Genomic DNA, 20,918 nt, shown 5'->3' with positions numbered 1-20,918 from the left:
AACTGGTGAGGATGCCAGCAATCTACCACTCGACATGCTAGAACAGTATAAGGGAGTGTTGTGCCTTTAAGGGAAGTGGATATTCACAGGGGTGGTAGGTGGATGTAGTGCTTACTTAGTACGAGAGTGCTTACTTAGTAGAGAAGTTTTGAGAACAAGTGCTAGGCTTATAATATAGCGAGTAGTCTGATTATACTAAGAGTAGAGCTTCCTTAAGGGAAAATTTGAAGAGCAGACTTGGCGGAGCCAGAAGAAGTTTAACCTTGTTTAACCGGCGCTATGTCCAAAGGCGGATTTTAAACAGGGAACTACAAAAGAGCTAGAAATGGTCCAAAACAACCAATTACTACAGCTCTTGTGCTGAGGTCACTTCCTACAGGGACAGGTAAGCTGCTCAAGGCTCCCCACTCCCACTGGTGAGCAAAGAAACTTCCTTCTATCCAAGTAAGGTAATGGACAACACAGGAACTACACCACAGCCCAGAATACAGCAATGCCTGTAAACTGGTCTAAACTAGTCGAGGAGAGGCGGGAAAACAAGGATTATTTTTTTGTTTTTTTGATACAAACACACAGAAAATGCAGAAACAGTGATAAATCAGTTACACAGGCTAGCACACTTTAGTGGGCAGCCTCAACAGTTAAATTAAACAAACAAACAAACAAACTTTCAATCAAATTCAACAAAAAAGTAACTTTAAGTGCAGATTTTAAAATAATGCAGCAAACAGCTAAAAAAACAGTTTAAGCTTGTTAAGGGTAAGCTAGAGAAGCTATTCCAAGCAAAAAAACAGCAAAGATACTTAAATCTAGAAAGTAGTCGCTTTTCTGAGTTCTCTGTAGCTAGGACCACTCTGCAGGACCACGAGGTGCTTGACTGAGTAGTATAGCCAGAAAAAACCGCCCAGAGGCGGATTTTAAACAGGGAACTTGTCTTGTCTTCTTTCTCCTCTGTCTCTATCTTAGCTTACTAAGGAGATATTCTTGAAGTTTTAGCATGTGAGATAGGCAGTTAACAGCCACAATGGCCAGGGAAGCTGAAGTATAGCCCTTTCTCCAAAAGCAGTTGTTTACTTTGCTTCCCCTGTCACTGACATCAGGATTCCGCAGTGCAGCCACACTGTATGCTTTACTGGATAATGGGTATAGTTCCCCATACTAAAGGGGTGGCGTAAGCCACAAAACTATGGGCTAGGCTTGTAAATGCCCTCGGGCAGATAGCCTAGTATGAACCTATGTACCTATGAACCTATGAATGAAGTTCATGGGCTCCACCACTGGCTCAGAAACAAAGTTATAATATTTGTTCTTGTGGGAGTTACTGGTCCAGTAAAAGTGGTATGGCTTCCGAGGGTGCGGTGGTGCTGGGTGTTGGGACATGTAGGGGCACTGTTAAATGAATCATCCAGGACTTCTAGAACTGAAGAAATGACCAGCAGTTTGGGCCCTGGCAATATCAAATAATTCCTATACACGACTTTTGCCTAAGATAATTCCTTGGCCTCTCATTTAAAGGTCATCATTAAAAGTGCTTCACCCTACGAAGGGCATTCCCAAATGTGTCCTCTCCAGGTTGTGATGCACACAATATTGTGTTCTCAGTGTCATCCATCACGGAGTCTCAGATAAACATTTTTTTCTAGAAGGAAACCTCAATTATTATTTATTTATTTATTTATTTTTTGCAGATGACACATTTGACATTAAATGTACTTCCAAGGTTGGCTGCCTTGATTTTAAGAAATCCATAGAATCTAGATCCAACTTAGAAGAGATCCTGAGATAAGTATGTCCACTCATCTCAAGCTGACTGGTGTACATTTGGGCTTGGGTGACTCGGACCTAAGCTTTGGGAATATGGCCTGCTTACAGGTCTTGGAATGTGAGTGGATGCCACAGGCCTTTATCCAGTCTTCTTCAACCTCCTGCAAGACAAATAGTGTGGAGATGCCTCCCCTGCAAAGAGGCCTTGGAACTGACCGATACCAAAGTTACTTTAACTTAAGGACATGCTCATGCCTGATGGAGTAGCAGCTCCCAGAGGCCTTGGCAGGAAGAGATGCCAAATATGGTGGGGGAGGTATGATGGCATCTCTCTGATATAGGTCTTTAAAACTATGGAAGCTGTCAGACTTTAGTATGGTGCTGTTCTCCAAAAGGATTCTCTTTTTCCTTAGGTATTTCTCTCAGTACATCTTTTTCTTCAATAAGAGGTTAGAGTAACAGCCAGTGGATGACATGATAGATCATGACCAATTGCATATTTCTTCAGTGATAAGTATTCCTGGAGGTACTCCACCCTGTCCTTTATTACTCTTGGTTAAACAAGCACAATGAGGACAATGGGCATATTGTGCTCTCAACCGAGGCAAAACAGGAAACAGACAACTGAACAAATATTCTACAAATAATTTATGTGCTGTACAGGTTTCCTGCACTTAAAACAATTTTTAACATTGGCATCAAACCTTTATAATTACCACCACTCAAAATATTTCAACACCAATAGTAGAAAATATAAGGATTTGTTTCCCCCTGGTGGGGTACTTATCTGGAATCAGACCAACCTGAAGGATTGCTGACACAAGGAGAGACATGAGCTTCTCATAAAAAACTGCTGAAAGAACAATCAGAAGCAGTGTCAGTGGTGCAACAGGTAGCACACTTGCCTTTGGTGATGCAAGACCAGAAGGCTTTGGGTTCTATTCTCACTGCATGCAGCATTAGGGGAAGCTGCACTCCTGAGGGTGTCATCTTTCAGATGAGACATTAAACCAAGGTCCAATCTGCTTAAGTTGGTGGTAGCTCAGGTGTATGCAATAGATCTCACAGCCCTGGTTAAATATCCCCTAGAAACACAGATACTGTACCTCTGGTCTTCCATGAAAAAAGGCCACTAACATAGTGGAGTTAAATCTGTCAACAAATGATAAACAAACAAATAAATACACAAATATCAGCACCAGCCATAGTGCCTTTATACTACCACAGTCTGGATCCTCAAGTCGGACACAGTCCACAGAGCCTGGACAGACATGGATGAAGAACTCTGGAAGATGGGATGCCTATCAGCAATCCCAAGAGTCAGTACTGCAAAGCAAATTATGAACATTCATTTATCTGTTCTCAAAACAAATTCAAGAAATTAACCTGCCAGTCTTCACTTGAGATTAATTTCTTAACAGCTATTTCTCAGACAAATTAACAACATGTTCATGCTTGTTTGTGGCCATAATCCCCTATAGTATTACCTATAGAATTACTGGAACTTAACAGAGGTTCCTATTGACCCAGTAAGTCATTTTGTAACGTACTCTATGATCTTCCCAAGGAGACAGCCATTATGCTTAGAAAGTGTATACGAAAGAATATTTAAGAGATATCCATCTCTGTTTAACTAACTTGTTAAGACATCAGAAATGTCTGAAGTTAAGTAGCAGAAATGAGAACACCTCTTCATATCTGTTTAGCTTGCCACCAACATGATGTACCAGAGATGGTCAGACTTTGTTGGATGCCAACTCCCATTTACGAAAGAATGACAAGGAAGGCTGCAAAATGACTCCGTTACAAATGTAATCTGTAATAACTTGTAGTTCTTAGGAAGACTATGAACAACTGTAGGAATTTTATTTTGTGATTTAAAATCAAGGCAATGGTCAGCTTAAGACAATTAGATTTTTTTATGGTATTACCACTTTTGGTATATTTTTGTGACAAAAGCCTAGACAGCAACCAGTGTACGGAGTTCTAAACCTTTGGAGATATTACAAAACTGAACATTGACAAATGTTTTTAAAAAATGCTGCTAAAAACTGTATTCATCCTGACTACATGAGATGGATTCCATAAGTGAGAGGTGTACACCTTCCTTGTTAAACCTAAATAAAATTAACTTCTTACAGTAGGCTTCACAGTTTACCGCCAATATAAAACACCATTACTCTAAACAAATGTATTCAAAGTTCACATTTTGCCATGGGTAAAACTACCAGTCCATCAGTGCTATTGAGTTGCAGCCAACTTCTACAGTGACCCCATGAACAGCAAACACAATACACAGAGTTTACTAGGCAAGCAAGGAATGGAAGTAAATTGCTAGGCCTTTCTTCTGTAACACACATACACACACACACTACAGAAGATTTAGAATCATCAATCCACCTATTATACAATTTTGGAATGTGGATGAAAACTAGAGTATTTGAAGAAACAGCCACACAAACACATGGAGGACATTCAGACTCCACAAGAAAGGTACTCTAGCCAAGACCCAGACCAGAGAGTCTCCTTCTGGGATGTGATAATCCTACTCACTGAGCAAACCAAGATTACTGCAAAGGAGCAGTAAACCCTACAGAATCAGCTGCCTGGATCACAACTTAATGAATCAAGATATTCTGAGGAAAAAAAATTTGGAAAATGTGTCTGAATTTTTACAAGTAACCATGTGCTTTGTGTACTCTACTCCCTCTAACTTAAAATTTCTAACTTCATGGTCATATATTATTGAAATGAAGGAAATATTTAGTTTTTCTGCAAAATGAATGTTTCCTTTACTAGAAGGTCTGAAATAATGGAATACTAAATATTTAGGGGTGGACGGGGGGGGGGGGTGAGGTTATGGGAAAGACTGTATTCTTTCCAAAATTCAGATGATTGCCATGCAGCAAATTGAAATGTGTACTCTTGTCTGTCTTCATGTTCGTCTTGAAGTAGTACAGGGAGTTCAGTCAATTTATACAGTAAAGTTTAGTGCTCCATTCTATTACCATACAAGGCATAAAACAAGAGATACGCAAACAAAAACAGGTATGCACAAAGCATTATACAGCATTGCAAACAGATCATACTGATGAGGAAAAGTGACAATGCAACAGTTCTCTGCTTTACAAAAGGAAACAGGGTCATACCTTTTGCTGCTCTGCCAGTTTGTTTGAGTCCTCCTGGATGTGCCTCTTTTCATCTTGGTCCTGCTGATGCTCCAGCTCTTCTTGAACCTGGTCTGGTTCCTCCTCTAATTGCTCAGGTTGCCCAGCCTGTTCCATCTCCTCTTCCTGCATCTCCTTCCTCTGCTCATATTCCACCACTGGCTGGTTATGCTGTTCATGACCGTCTGCTTCTTTCTGCCATGCATTGTGATCAAATTTGTTTACTATGTGCACATTCTGCACTTCTTGCTGTTCTTCAACTGCATTATTTTTGTCTTCGTGCTCCTGCTGCAATTCAGCTTTATGATCAACTTCCACTTTTTGATCAGGAATCTGAAATGTACAATTTTATGCAATTTAGAGCAGGCTAGTAATTCTCTCTTCTCCTTATGTTTGATTTATGTACTTCACCTGTGAGATCAAGAAATTAAGAGTCTGTCTACAAGAGGAAAAGCTACATTTTTTTTCAAGCACTCTGACCACTAAGTCAAGCCTGTTTTGAGGGACGAATCAAGGGAAAATACCTACAACAGCATCTCTCATACTGAAATAATTCGATGTAGCAGATACATGCAATAAGAAACTGAAATGATATAATTTGAGAAGCCAGTAAAATGCATGAACAATATCTTTCACCATATGCCAATAATATACACCTGTGTAAGGAACTTACCATAATAACAGGAGTTCAAGTGGGATCGCTGTTGCAGTTATCACAAGAGGACTGGACCTCTACTGCAGGCAGATTCCTGATATCCAACCAGCCTTCAAAATCTAAGCACCCCTCCACACACCCCCCCCCATGGCCAGTTTGACTCTACTTGGGATGTCCGCATGATCCTGATGTAAAGGTGGTTGCCAGTCACTGCCATGTTTAGTATTTACTTTTACCCAGAGGGTGGTCCAGAACTCTCTAGCAGTCAGGGATTCCACCATGACCTGCCCCAGAGGGCCAGCTAGGAAACCTGCCACAAAAGTCTTGTCCTCTTAAGGGATCCTAGTCAAAAAAGGTGAGCCAGGGAGTAGCAAGAGCTTTAGGAATGATGGAAGTACCACAGAAACCTGAGCAAGCCATAGGATGCCTCCAAAATGGACAAAGGGAGAGAAATGGTATTGCAACGGTGAACTTGTTTGAACATCTACTAGTATTGCCTACTGGCAGTAAACAGAGAGGATTAAGGCAAAGAGCTGTTAGCGAGCTGCCTCTTGTACTCTACAGTTTGAAATGTATGAACGGTCACAGTGCGAAAAAACAAAAGCACAAACTTGCGTATATGTAAAAACAAACTCTTATTTATTTGAAGCGCTTTTTGTGTGCTCCATGAACACACTTCATCAGAAAACTTAATAATATTAACTGCTCAAGTTTATATAATCACATCAATTAAACTTTCAAATAAAACCCGCCTTTCTTTTACTTAAAGGTATAGACACATGACAATACAGACTCAAAGATAAAGACATATATCAATCACATCGCTGTGATTATATTCAAACTAAAACTCCAAAATGCACTACCTAAGAACAAATGCACATCCACATGTATAAATGTGTGTACAATTTAAACCATTACAGTATACTAAACATAAATAATGTAACATATTCTATGAAATTGCTAAAAGTGGCAAACCAATGGCTAATACAAGCATAAATATCTATATAAAACAATAGCCATATATGAACAGCATTAATAAACCCCTTAAGAATCATACACGGTAAGTGAAAGTATTAAAATATGGGCAACATTAACGTTTCAAGCTCTTAAGTTTTAATACACTACCAATTGAACAATTTTCATTGAGACCTGGGTAATTACAGGCATTAAGCTTAGTTTGCCATTCTAATTCAAGTTCTTCCAATTGCAATGGTGTTGGGCCCCCTCTTTTAGCTTGGTTAACCTGATCAATAACTGAAAATTTAAAGCTATGGTCGCTGTACTTTTGGATATGTTTAGCCAATGCATTATCTAATTTCATTCTGCTAATGGCATATTGATGTTCATACATCCTTTCACGGAGTTTACGCTCTGTCTTACCCACATAAAATGCGGGACACCTTTGGCACTTTGCCACATATACAACCATTCTAGTATTACAGTTGAACTTAGCTTTAAATTTAATATGGTAACCATTTACCATTAATGAATACAAATTGTCCACAAATTTACAATAATTACAATCTTGGCATTTAAACATGCCAGTGATATTTGGAGGTACCCTTGGTTGACGTTCAAGTAAATTTTTAAGGTTATTAACCCTCCTGAATGTTACACTTGGACCACTACCCAACTTAACACAAATATTGTAGTTGGTACCAAGTAGACCCCAGTTCTTCTTGATAATCTCCAAGCACAAACTGCTACACAGGTTGTGTGTAGTTATCAAACTGGGGACCACCTGTGTTTCAGATTCATACCCACCTTTCGGAAGGTTATCTATGCTCACTAAAGTGTCAACTTCAACAACTGGTATTTGTTTAGACCGCAACAAGGGTTGATATGTACTATTTAATCTCTTTAAGTGAACTTCATGTACTAAATCATCCAATAAAGCAACGGGGTAACCTCTATGCAAAAACATTGATTTTAAAACCTGACATTCTTGCATAAAATCACTGTCTTCACTCACAATACGCGCTGCCCTTCTCACCCAATAAGGCAGCCTGTGAACATCACATACTACCACTGACATCTCATAATAACCACACTAAACTGACTTATGTAAAATAGTTGCTACCAAAGCATCCCAGGTGTCAGCAGACATCCACCACCACCACATCAGCATCATGCTCACACATAGTAAAGGGTCATCAAGGGGTAGACCACAAACTGTCTAATACCACAAACTCCATGAATAATAAGAGTAACATTTTAGTAACTGGTGACTCTAATGTCAAGCACACCAATGCCGTACTCACAAGAGTGGACAAAGATAGGGTTACACTTGTCAGCCTTTCTGATGCCAGGATCCATGACATCACAAGGGCTCTAAAGTCCCTCCTATCAGGTAAATATGACCATGATCTAGTAGTAGTTCACATGGGTGCGAATGACTTAAGGCACATAATCCTGAGGGTTATACAGAGAGTCACTGCTCTAATGGGAATCTTTCCTTCACTTAGAATGATTCCTATATACAACGGAAAAAAAACTGGCATAGTAGTTAGTGTCATTCTGGGGGGTTCAGTATGCATCAGCATGGGATGAGATGATTAACAGTCCAACTTGCTTCAACAAGAATGGCCTGCACCTCTTGTTCCAAGGCTTCTGTGTACTGGCAAAAATCCTTTCTACTCCCATAGTGCCTTTTTACTCAGTCTAACAAATGGACATATTAACATAGCAGATATCAAAGTAGCCATAAAGGGACTGTATCAGGGAGGCTCTTCTCAGTGTCATATGTTTTGACTGATCTTGGGGCTCTCCTGCAATTTGAACATATACATGTTTGTGCAGTTAAGACTTTGTTTCAGTGTAAAGATTGCACTCTCTCCATGCTTGGGTTTCACATCTACAATGCATGGTGTTTGTATATTTAACAAGGATCACATCAGTTCTAGAAAAATTTTCACAGACCAACAAAATGAACTTAGTGAACTCCAACTTACCCCAAATAAGACAAACTATCAACATATAGCTGCTACAAGACACCCTCCATGTCCCTTGACTACTACTTCCTAAGTGTACCTGAGGAAAGTACAGGTGTGTAAGTACACATAACATAACAGTAGATGTTTAAATAGATCACTGCTGCAGTAGCCTAATATATCTGGGACATCCTGCCAAGGATCTGACTAGTCATTCATCCTCTGAAACTTCAGGGCACCTTCCATGTGCCCTAGCCTCTGCTCTGCATGAGGGAGGCAGGAGAAAATCTGAGGCTAAGGGGGGGGCACAACTTTAGCATTTTCTTACCTACGAAGAAGTAGGCTAGAGACCTACTAAATGGCATCCACACTAATAAAATCTCCTACCCTGACATACAAATAGCATAAATAGGGAAAAAATTTGCATAAGTAGGTGGATTGAGAGAGAGTGACACTACTGCAGCAACGTGCTAACTAAACTTCCACTGTAATGGTTGGTTTACTTACATAATTGTACTATGTTCACTCATTAGATCACTGTTGCAGTAGCCTAAGCTGTCTGGGACAAATATCAGAGCTTAGAGATTAAGGGAGGAGAGAATGGATCAGATTCCTGGAGAATAGTCATAGCAAGAAAAAGGCAAACTGGTCCCAACACAGCACTCTTTAATAGCAACACAACAAGGTAAGTGCTTTCACGGATTACATCCGCTTCCTCAGACCAAAATATTAAAACTCAAGACCAGGAACCAGTTTGCCTTTTTCTTCACTATTTTGCTATTTGCTACATTGGTTCCTTTATCGGTTCGGAGGTTTTTCTGACTTTACTATTAATAGTCCTAGCAAGGCCTGGTATGGATCTAGAGAAGGAAATTAGCTTATAGAGCATGATAAACATATGTAAAGATGACCAAGTTGCTGCTTCTAGTACATTTCTTGACTCCACACCTTACCAAAAAGCAACAAAAATCACCAGGGCCTTATTATGCTGGCAGGTATTTATATTCTACCAAAAACTGCTACTATGGTCTTTAAGAAAAATTTGGAAGAAATAATCATCAGGGAATATTATTTATAGGTGGGAGACTAGAACTTGATTTGCAAAAGTGAGGATGTGTCAGAGGGACCTAGAAGGGAAAATATAATATAAGAGGGTAGATTTCTGAAAAAATCTATGAAAACATTTATTATGGAAGATGTGAATTCAATAATAGGAAGTAGGACATAACTTACATATTATTTCCAAAGGTACAATAACTGGACTAGACTGGACAGAAATTATATTTCATAAGACTGCGTGCATTTAACTGAAGAGATTCTATATCCCATACCTTCAGATCATGCACAGATAAAAAAAACAAAATAAAAACAGTGTGTAATGAAGTAAAATGGTGTTTTCTGACATAGCTAAAAAGAGAGGAATTAAAGGAATGGATAGAGGAAATTATTTAAAAGTTACTAGAGAAGACAACAATTTCTTCAAAATGGATTTCTAGTGAGTGGGATAAAATGAACATGGAATTTAAAAATAGGACAAATAAAAAGAGGAGGAAATATGTTTAAGAAATAATAGGAACTATTTAGATGGGGCTGACAAAGGTTACATTATTGCAGAATAAGGTGAAGCTCGCAAAGCAAGAAGAGGAGCAATTGCACAGTGCTAAAGAGAAAATAAGGGAGTATTTGGATAATATGTTTGAGTTTATAAAGATTTCCAGGAAACTATTTTTGATAATTCCAAAGCATCAACACTTTCAGCTCAATGACTAAGGCAACAGAAAAAAGACCGGGTTATTGACAAACATAGGGAGTCTATGATAAGAAATGTTACCAGAGATTCCATGGAGGTTTGTTTGTTTGTGTCTTTCAGCTTTTCCCGGTTAGGGGTCGCCACAGCGGAAGTCCGGTCCGCTAATGAGATTCCATGGAGGTATTAGAGAAAATTCATATAAAGCTGATGAATGTGGAAACCAAGAAAAAGAATAAATGGAAAGATGTGTGGAAGACTTAATTATGACAAGGTCAGAGATGAAATTCAACAACTACCAGATAAGATAGGAGGAGATGAGATATAAATGGTGATATATAATCATTCTACACGGAAGTCTCCAGGAACAGATGGTATTACTGTGGAAGTTTGGAAATTAAAGGGAAGAAAGGGATAAAGATCTTTAAAGTTTTGTTTAATAGTATTTAATAGTATTTTAAAAGGAAGTGAAGCACTAGCACCTTGAAAGAAAGCCGTGGTGGCTGTATTATCCAAAGAGGGTAAAGACCCATCAGACCCAGTTTCATATAGACCCATTTCAATTTGAAACCATGGTTATAAAGTGTTTATATCTATGCCAGCTAAGGGAATGGCAAATGTGTTGCCAAAATTGACTAATGTGGATCGATGTGTTTTTGTGGAGGGGAAGCAAACATATGCAACATTAATAGAGCAATGATGATCCAGGAAGAAGCAGAATGTAAGAAAATACCACTCTTGTTGGTGGATCTTGATACACAGAAAAAAGCATTCCATATAGGACACCGGGATTTTATCAGTACGGTAACTGAAGCATCTGCTTTCCTGAATAATAGGGCAAATTAAGAAGACATATGCAGCATAGAAAGCAAGAATGAAAATTGGAGGATTCCTCTCAGATAGGCTGTGTCTGAAGGGAGGAACCACACAGGCATATCCTCGTTCCCCTTTTTTATTTACTTCACATTTAGATCCACTAGCAAAGAAAATAAGGGACTCAGAAATTCAAAGACATAATTGGTATAGTAATCAGGAAAAGTTGGCTTTATATTTGCAGATGACATTATTCTGCACTTGTTAAATCTAGAAAAGGACACCTTAGTGCTGTAGAACATTTGAGACAGTGTCAAGCCTTTCAGGGGTATAAAATTAATGCAGACAAAGGAATTTAGATGCAGCTCCTGAAGGAGAATAATAACAACCATACAGAATGTTACATTCATAAAGTTACAAAAAGTTTTATAAGAACTAAGTCAACACTGGAATGGAGAAAGGAAGTTTTGCCAATAGGATAACTGTAAGTAGGGTTACAATAAAAAGGAAAGAGGGGTTGGAATTTACCAGAAAATGGCAAAGGAACCAAGACATTGGGAGCAAATAACTAGAAATTGAAAGGTAATAAAGTGGGATAAGGCCAAGCAGAAGTTTGGACTGCAGGTTGTTCACTGCCTTCCCTATCAGGGATTGAAATCACGAGTACAGGAAGAAATAGGACAAGGGAGTCTAGAACAGAAGCTGCTGTTAAAAAATGATAATTAGTAGGGCATATAAAATACTGCATGACAACTATAAGAATCAATCCAAGGAAAATAGAAAAGATTGGGAAGAGAGACTGTAAAAGCAATTTACAAAGAAACAATGCAAGGACATGTGCATGGCTCCTAAGTGTGCAAAAATGTCCATGAGATTTAGGATTTTTGCTTGGAAGTGTTTGCACAGCTATTGTTATAACTCAAGCAGGCATCACAGAAATTTCCCTTAGGTACATAGCCAATGCTAGCGGTGTGACAGCAAAGACAGACGTAACTTGGAAAACGTTTTTTTGGGAGTATAATGAGTTTGCAGATTTTAAAACTATCCTAAAGAGTACTGTATCAGACATATTGAGGCAGCAAATAGCTGTAACTAAGGAAAATATTCTTGAATGCCAAAAAAGCAATTACTAGAAAATGGAAATCAAAATCTAAACCAACTATAACCAAAGTATTAAAGAGATAAAATAATAGGGAGAAGGATCTTTAGAAAAGTGATGGAGCAAATTACATAGAAATAAATGGAATTTGTTGGAACACACAGGTTCATAGGTGTGTACTAGGCTAATGGCCCTGGGCCCTATGTAATCCTAGCTAATGAGAATCTCTAGTATCATGTCAACAGATGTTAGTTCCCATTGCCTCTATCTAGCAGGGCAGCTGAGGTGATTCCTGGGGTGAATTTTCTATTTCCCATCCACACATCAAGATTTCTTTTGAAGAGGGCCAGAGAGGAGCTCTGCTTGACGATATGCGTGTTGCCATTGCGCTGTAGCTCAAAGCAGACCCGAGTCTTCCCCTGAAGATTCTTGACATAACTATAGAATGCCTTGTGGTTGTCTTTAGTATTTGCTACTGTTTTGTTTTCATACCTAGCTTTAGAGGATTTGATGACGTTATCGCATTTTTTGCTAAGGCTAGCTAGGGATTTTTTTCCAGTCTTGGGACTTTACCCTTTTCTGCAACAGTTTCTTCCTTCTGTTGTAGAATTTGTTTATGGTAGGGGACCACCAGATTGACTTCCTTTTTTTAGAGGTAAGCATTTTGGTTCTGTTTGGGATAGCTCTATCCATACACTTATGAATGTGTTTGTACAGTGCAATGGTGTGTGATTCAGCAGTCGAGCAGCTATTTTCCAACTGCATGGGCATTGTAAAGTTTGCCAGCTCAGTTTTTAGGAGCCCACAGTTTGCTTTGGAGAATTTTTTACAGTGGTTTCCTTTATGGTGGTGGTGGTGGTGGGGGGGGGGGGTGGATATCCACAGTGATTACCTTGTGACCAGGGAGGAGTTCATTTCAGGTGTAGAGCAGCAGTTGCTCATGTTGGTTAAGACCAGATTGAGGATGTTGTTACCCCTAGTGGGTATTGGAATTTATGAATTCCAGGAATCGTTGAGCAAGTGAATTAGTACTTGAGTAATTTTCCCAGTTTATGTAGGGGTAATTAAAGTCCCCCAGTATTAGGGTGTTGGGTTGCACTTTGGTATTTTCCAGGATATTTAGGAATGTGGAGAGGGAGTCTTGGGACACGGTGGGGGACCTATAGCAGGCAACCACCTGGATTGCTGTCTTGCCCAGTGTTAGTTGTACCTGGAGTACCTCTGAAGTGCTGTGTTGGGCTACTAGTCTGGAGGTGTGTATATCCTTTATGAATATGGAGACACCGCTGCCTTTAATGCTTCAGTCCAGGTTTTGGGGCCTAAAGGTGTGGTATGAATTATAGCCTGGTAGCGTGGGGGTGCTCTCTGGCGCCATGAACGAGGTTTCAGTTACTTCACAGACATCAATGTTCACCATTTTAAGGAGGGTTTAGAGTGAGTGCATTCTGAAATTCAAACTTCTAGTGTTGAGTAGCATAATCCTCAGATTCCATTTGGTTGTAGCAGTAACGGTGGTACTTTTGACATCAGGACATTGCCTAAAAAAGGCACTATAGGGATGGCAAGCACCTTAGCCAGTATCCAGAATCCCAGGGGTGACAAATACAGACCATCTCTGGTGAAGCATCGAGGTGTGTCGATCATGTCACCCCAGGCAGACAGATACCGGATCCCCTTAGAATTGTTGAAGTCAATCATTTTCTGCTTGCACTGTGGCATTCTTGGTGATTAGTTAGATTCCAAGGAGTTGTTGGATCTTTGACAGAAGTACAAAGAAGGAAAGTCCCTCTAAGAAAAGCCTTGCACAACTTTGAAGAGGCCAAAGATGATGCATTTTCTCCAATATGAAAATTTGAAATGGCTGTCAATTATACTTTTATAGTGGAATGACTGTCCCCCTCATAGAAAATATGAGCAAGAAAGAACTGCTTCAACAGTAGCAGTAAAATGATCTAATTTCTGCTGTTTAGCCCAAGCAGAAAATATTTTCCATTTGCTCTTGTAAATTCTTCTAGTCGAAGATTTGTGAGAGATTAGAAAATGTTAAATAAACAAAATGTTAAATAAATAAAATGTTTCAGAATGGAGATGAAAGCCTGGTAGATCTAGCCATAACTGAAACTGCAGAAACCATGCTGTTAGTTTCAGACCAGGGAGATTGGGATAAATATGCCCTGATAGATGGGATAGTAGATCTGGATGAGGTTCAAGCATCCATTGAGAGCAAATTAGATGAGACCAAAGGAAGGTGAACCAGATTTGCCAAGGCCAAAAGGAGGCAATGAGGATCACTTTACTCTTTAACCTGGAAGCTTTCTGAAGAAACTTGAGGATCAAGGGCAGTGGAGGAAAGGCATACAGTAATACAGGAGGCCAAGCATGGACCTGAGCATCACTGGGTGACCGTCCCTGGGGGGGGGGGGATCAAGGAGAAGAACCTGTTGCACTTCTTGTTGTAGGGGGATATGAAGAGATTGCAGCAAGGTTGACTCCATTTGTGGAAGATCATATTCACTGCTGACTGATTCAGGGACCATTCGTGAGGCATCCGTAAGGCTCTGCTGAGCCTATCCGCTAGAATGTTGCACTCCCCTGGAATGTACATTACAATCAGAAAGTGGATGGTAGAGATAGCATATTGTCACATTCTCACTGGTTCTTGGCACAGGGGGTAGGATCTAGTCCCCCTTGTTTGTTGATGTAGTAAATGACTGACATACTGTCCACTTCTATTGCAATAGTCCCTGAAGGAAGGAAGCTGTAAAATGTCTGCAATACTAAAAAGGCAGCTCTCATTTCCAGGACTTTGATATGCAGGTTGGTCTCCTGTGACATTCATGTGCCTTGGACCATCTGACCCAGAAAATGCCCCACCCCATCTAGGAGGTGTCCATGGTCAATGTGGTGCTTGGCGGAGGAAAAACAAAGAGGCATCATTGAAGAACCTCTGGAAAGTGAAGCCAACAGAGGAGATAATCCTTGCACACTCATGATAGTTTGAATGGATAGCTGAGAGGGTGATGAAGTAGTGACCACTGGACTGCCAAGGTCCACTGCAAAATTCTCATGTGTAGGTGCACTGTTGGTAACAGAGTTATGGTGGCAGGTATGGAACTCAGGGCCCTGAGTACTAGTTTGGCTGGAGGAACTGGGATTGCCAACATCTGTCTGACATGTAGTCTCAGGTTTGAAATCCGGTCCGGAGTAAGGAAGGCCAAGGTCTTGGTCGTATCCGAACGAGCCCCTATGAAATATATGCTCTGAACTGGCTGAAGCTGACTTTTGCATGTTGATAGTTATGTCCAAGGTAGGAGTTAGCTGTAACAGAAAGTCTCTGGTGGGTCTATATTACATTGTCAAACTCACAGGATTTCGAATGATGTAATATCGAACTATGAAGTCTGAAACCCAAGAATTACGAAAACACAGAACAGCGATTTTTTTTTTCCCAGAGAAAAAAAATAGCTGTTCCGGTACAAAAAAAACCCAACTTACACTTTAAACTTGAACTAATGTGTGGGGCTTCACCCCCCCACACCACCCTACTTAAATATATCAACTCCGAGATCGCACCACAGTGGAGGAAATAGCAAAGCCCCGAAAACTGCCCAGTGATTTTTTTCCTTGGGAAAAAAATCGGTGTGCCGTGGCTTCACTATTTTCGTATTTCGAACATTTGGGTTCGATATTACAATGTTCGGACTCCTGTGTGTTCCACATTGTAATATAGACCCATCTCTAGCTTGGGTGAATAGATGCCTGGTTGGTGCGATTAGGAGCCAGTCACCTAGGTACAGAAAAACATAGAATCCTTGCAGTCTGAGATGAGCTGCGACTACCGCCATGCATTTGGTGAACACCCTAGGGGTTGTGGTGAGACTAAATGGAAGCTCTCTGAACTGATAATGAGTGGCTCCCAGCCTAAAATGTAGATGCCCTCTGGAATGCCTGCCCATCTTGATGTGGTATTATGCATCCTTCAGGTCCACTGAGAACATACAGTCATCTATTTTCAAAATAGATCGGACCGAGACCATCCTGAACTTTGTGTTTTTTACCAACTTGTTCAGGGACGTCAGTCCAAGACAGGCCTGAGGTCCCCTGTCTTTTTTGGTATTAAAAAGAATCTTGAGTAAATGCCTGATCTGATGGGACTTTCTGGATGACTCTTTTTTTGTAGCAGCTTTGAAATGTCCAACTCTGCTGCTTCCACTTGATTGTGTGGGACGTCTGGAAGAGAATTCATGGTTTGGGGAGTTTTTAAAAGGGAATGAAGTATCCTCTGGATACAATTCTTTGCATCCACCAATCCTTTGAGATAGCTACCCAGGTTCTGGTTGCAAGGATGAGTGCCCCCAACTGCCTCCAGAGAAGGACAGCCGGACAACTTCTCAGGAGTGCTGAAAGGGCCTGTCCAAGAAGGAATCTCAAGACCCTTGATTTTGCAGAACCCCACTCTACCACGTGCGCAGCGCCTACCATTGTAACCATTTCCCCCTATAGGGGAATATTCTCCCTACAACTGCTGAAAAGGACCCAGACATTTCCTGAACTACAGTTGCCTCCCGCTAATTCCTGGAAAAGAATCTTTGGGGGATAGAAAAATGGATTCCGATGGCAAACAGGGGCTTTCCATCTTTCTAGCTACGGGAGTGTGTGCCTCCAACAGTGGGCCGAAACAAACACGATTTGTCAAAAGGGGCACTGACGAAAGATGCCTTAAAAGATTCTGCAAAGTCACACAGCTGCATCCAGGCACGGAGTCTAATGGCAACGCCAGAACCATCGGACCTTGAGGTACCCTCTTTGGCATGGGAGATTAACCTCATGGATGCATTGGAAATTGACTGTAGTTTAAGGCTTGTAATGTGAAGGTAGATGAGGCGTAAACTATCTTATCGAATATGTTTACAACCCTAAACTCCAGGTTAGGGGGAATGGACAGAGGAGCTTTCTTGGGTCAGCTCCTTCTTGATGGCTGCTGCAACAACCATGGCATCTACCAGGATTCCTTTAGTCCAATGGAGTCGGTCAGGCGGAGAAGTGAGGATTTTGTCTGCATGCATGGTTATAGGTTCTACTACGTCCGGATCCTTCCGAGCCCTGCTTGATACCAAATTGACAAGTGCATCTGCAAGGGGGGAGGGGGAGCACCCAAGATGTATGTGGGCCAGACACAAAATCCTCCAAAGACACCATTTCCTCCCAGGTAGGGTTTTGGGAAGACCACCCACCTCTTTGGTGCAGGATTTCCAAGATGACTCTAAAGAAGACATCCTCAGGTGGAGATCTGGGGGACCCTTCCCCTTTCTCAAAATCGGTGTCTTCTGTGACAGATTCCTCTGGGGATTCCAGATGCCTCTTGTTGCACCTTCTCTTCCGGGGGATCTCCTCAGTGGGGTGTTCCGGGAAGACATCAGAAGAGATTTAGGGTTCCAAAGGTGGAAGTACTTGCAAGCTTTGCTGGGCTGGCTGTCCTGAGGGGGGCAGTGTGAGGGCTCAGAAACAGACTCCAAGGGGGTGAAAACTATCTGAAAGGGTGGGAGCCAAGGATCTCCTGGGCAAGAAGAGGACCCACTCCACCACCTTGAAAGCAGAATGGGCCAGAGAAGCTGAAGACCATCCTCCTGGAGCCAAAACTACTGGGACAGGGAGGCCCCGAACTCCCCTAACCCTCTGCTCTGAGGGGGAAGCCAGGGCCAAGCTGTCAAACACAGACTCTCCGAGGGGAAGTGATGGCTCAGAAAACTTCAGAGTCGAGGTAAACCCTCAGAGCTGACATCAAGGCTTTGACTCTGAGAGTCACTCTGCCCCGACACACAGCCAGGACTGATCAAGTTAGGGAAGGTGCCGGGGTTGATGTGAGATCCACTGTCAGCTCCAACACCTCAGCTCTCAGGGCATTTGGATTCAAGAGCTCAAAAGCAGCAGGTCAGATTGGAGAAGAAGCTAAAGGTCTAAATGGTAACTGTCTGCCCATGGTCTCAGTAGGGGACTGGGCTGGTAAGACCCCCATCTGGATCTGCATCTGAAGGAACTGCCTCATCAGTCTGTCCACTTCTGATTTCGAAAGGCTGAGGGAAGACCTGACAGAAGATGCAAGGGAAGGTGGCCTGAACAGGATCCTCAGAGATCTCTATTTACAAGGCGAACCTATGGTAGGTGGAGAGAGCTCCAAAGGCAAAGTAGCTCAAGGCTGAGGAGAGGATTGGGCAGACTTACTCAGATCCAATGGTATGGGACCCAACACCTTAGAAGCCTTGGCTGGAGGATCATCTGAAAACAAGGAAGCAGATTTCCTGGAAAATGTTCCAGTCCTCTCTGTGCTTTTTTGGAATGGGGTTAAGCCCCTGAAGAAAAAGAACCTGCCAATGGGGCTGAAGGAGGTAAAAGGATCTGCAAAATAAGTTTGTTTCTCCTGTTGGCCAGAGGTCTTTGATGGAAGCCCTCGTAGATGGCACAGGAAGCTTCGAGGTGAGCCAGGCTGAGACAATATACACACTCCCTGTTTGCATCAGACAAGGGAATCTTGTGTCCACAGAAAATGCATTTTTTGAAACCTAAAGTTTTTCAGACTTCGGACGAAAAAAAAAAAAATACAGAAAAAAAGAAATAACTAAACTAGAAGTTTTTTACTTTTTTTTTGGTAAAAAAAACAGTAACAAAGGCTACACTAATAGAGAAAAAACAACTTAGCTTACTAACTGCAGAAAATTTTTTTCTCTCTCACAGCAGCTTGAGTCAATGGACCACGGTCCATCTCCGAAGAGCGGCAAATGAAATCTGGGGTAACCAGGGAGGAGTGGGGCATTATGGGTAGGGTGGAGCTCGAGCTTCAGAGCCTAAGCTTTTGAAAGCGGTTGAGTCAGATCAGAGGTTGGATCCGAAACCCACAGGTTGAGGAAGAATGGCTTACCAAAGAAACCAGAAAAGTTGTTTTACAAAGAGACAAAACCTGGAAAAGCTATCTCCAACATAAACAGCCTGTATTGTTACTTAAATACAAACAGCTGTAAAACCAAGCTAAAAAACAAGTCATTAAAGATAAAAAATCCTACTACATCAAACTCCAAATAAATCATGCATAAAAACCCAAACAATACTGGAGCTTTATTAGTTCCCTCCTCAAGCCTGGTACAAAAAACAACCCATGTCCTGATACTAGTAAATCTGAACAAGAAATTGCCAAACTATTCAACACCTTCTTCACTTCTTCTATTGCTGATCTAATCAAGACCTACCCCAACAATAACCCTCCACCCCCCCTCTGCTCAAGCTTCCTCCTCCTCCTCTCCTACACCCCCTACTTTTGAACTTAAACCTGTATCCACCTACCTTATAAAAAAGCTTCTCTCCAAACTTAAACCTTGCACCAATGCCCCCGACAAAATTTCTTCCTCCTCCTTAAAAATTGCCTGACGATATTGCTCTCCCTATCTGCATCCTGATAAATAGATCACTACTTGAGTCCTATGTACCCATACTATGGCATTCTACATTTATTCTACCACTCCACAAGGGTAGTAAAAACTATAATGTTTCCAGTTTCCGCCCTATAGCCATCTTCACACCAATCTCTAAACTTCTTAAAAAATGCATACACCTGCAGCTCATGCCATTCCTTACGGAACACCAGCTACTCACTCCTACCCAGCATGGCTTCCGCCCTGTACAGTACCAACACAGCCCTTCTATCATTCTTACATTCTGTCAATCTAGCTCAAGACTCTGGTAACAAAGTTTCAGCTGTTCTACTAGACTTATCTAAAGCTTTCAATACCATCTCCCACACCCATCTATTAAATCATCTATTGAATCTCTACATCTCCCAAAAAAACTCTTTCCTGGTTCTCCAGCTATCTTTCTGACAAGTCCCAAGCTGTCAAATGGGGCCAGGCCTCCTCCATTTTCCTCCCCACCCCTACACGAGTACCTCAAGGTGCCAAACCAGGCCCTTTGCTATTTAACATCTTTATTAACGATTTCTACAAAGCCATACCCAATACCAAAATTGTCCAATACGCAGACAATTCCACTTTGATCTGCTGCACCTCTAACCTATCTGATCTTCAGTCTCTAACTCAAACTGCCTTCTCAACTACTGAAAACTGGATGCACCAAAATCACCTCTCACTAAACGCTAACAAAACTAAGATTCTTCTATTCACTCCCTCAAAATCCACTCCCATTGATAAAAACTCACTTCAAATTAACAGCCTTAACAATTCCATTATTGAAGTCGTTCCCTCTGCCAAACTCCTGGGGTCACCATCGACGAACACTTAAAATTCAATACTCACATCCATCTTAACATCAACAAAATCCACATAAAACTCGGTCTACTCTACAGAAATAACCACTTCCTCACTCCCTCCACCAGACAAACTTTGGCCACTACATATCTCCTCCCTTCTCTTTTGTATGGCACTCCTCTGCTTACCAATCTATCTTCCACACTCACCTTCAAACTGGAAGTGTGCTACAACAAAATCTCCAGATTCGCTACCAAGGCAAAATCCTCCTCCCATCACTGCACCTCCCTACACTCTTTAAATTGGCTTGAACTCCATAATCAACTTGACTTCCTCCAAACCGTCACAGCCCACAAATTATTACTCCAACCTACTAGCTGCCCTGCATTATCAAATATCTTATAACCATATACCCCCTTACACCCCTTAGACCTACTCACCAAAACCTTATAATTTGTCCAAAAACCCAAGTGCCCAGCTGGTCAGCTTCT

The 20,918-nt window shown here is 41.3% G+C and overlaps 1 protein-coding gene across 3 annotated transcripts in view; it reads right to left on the bottom strand.

The window, feature by feature from the left end:
* Nucleotides 1-20,918, bottom strand: part of GOLIM4 (golgi integral membrane protein 4) — a 2,181,480-nt gene that overhangs the window by 629,870 nt on the left and 1,530,692 nt on the right. For all 3 annotated transcript variants that reach the window (XM_044070089.1, XM_044070090.1, XM_044070091.1), the window contains one exon: nt 4,914-5,264. In XM_044070089.1, coding sequence (XP_043926024.1) covers nt 4,914-5,264 — 351 coding nt within the window. The remainder of the gene's footprint in view (nt 1-4,913; nt 5,265-20,918) is intronic.

The sequence above is a fragment of the Protopterus annectens genome, chromosome 4.part1 (assembly GCF_019279795.1).
Source record: "Protopterus annectens isolate FY-2018-M chromosome 4.part1, PAN1.0, whole genome shotgun sequence".
Lineage (NCBI taxonomy): Eukaryota > Metazoa > Chordata > Ceratodontiformes > Protopteridae > Protopterus > Protopterus annectens.
This window is presented reverse-complemented; position numbering and strand designations above follow the sequence as displayed.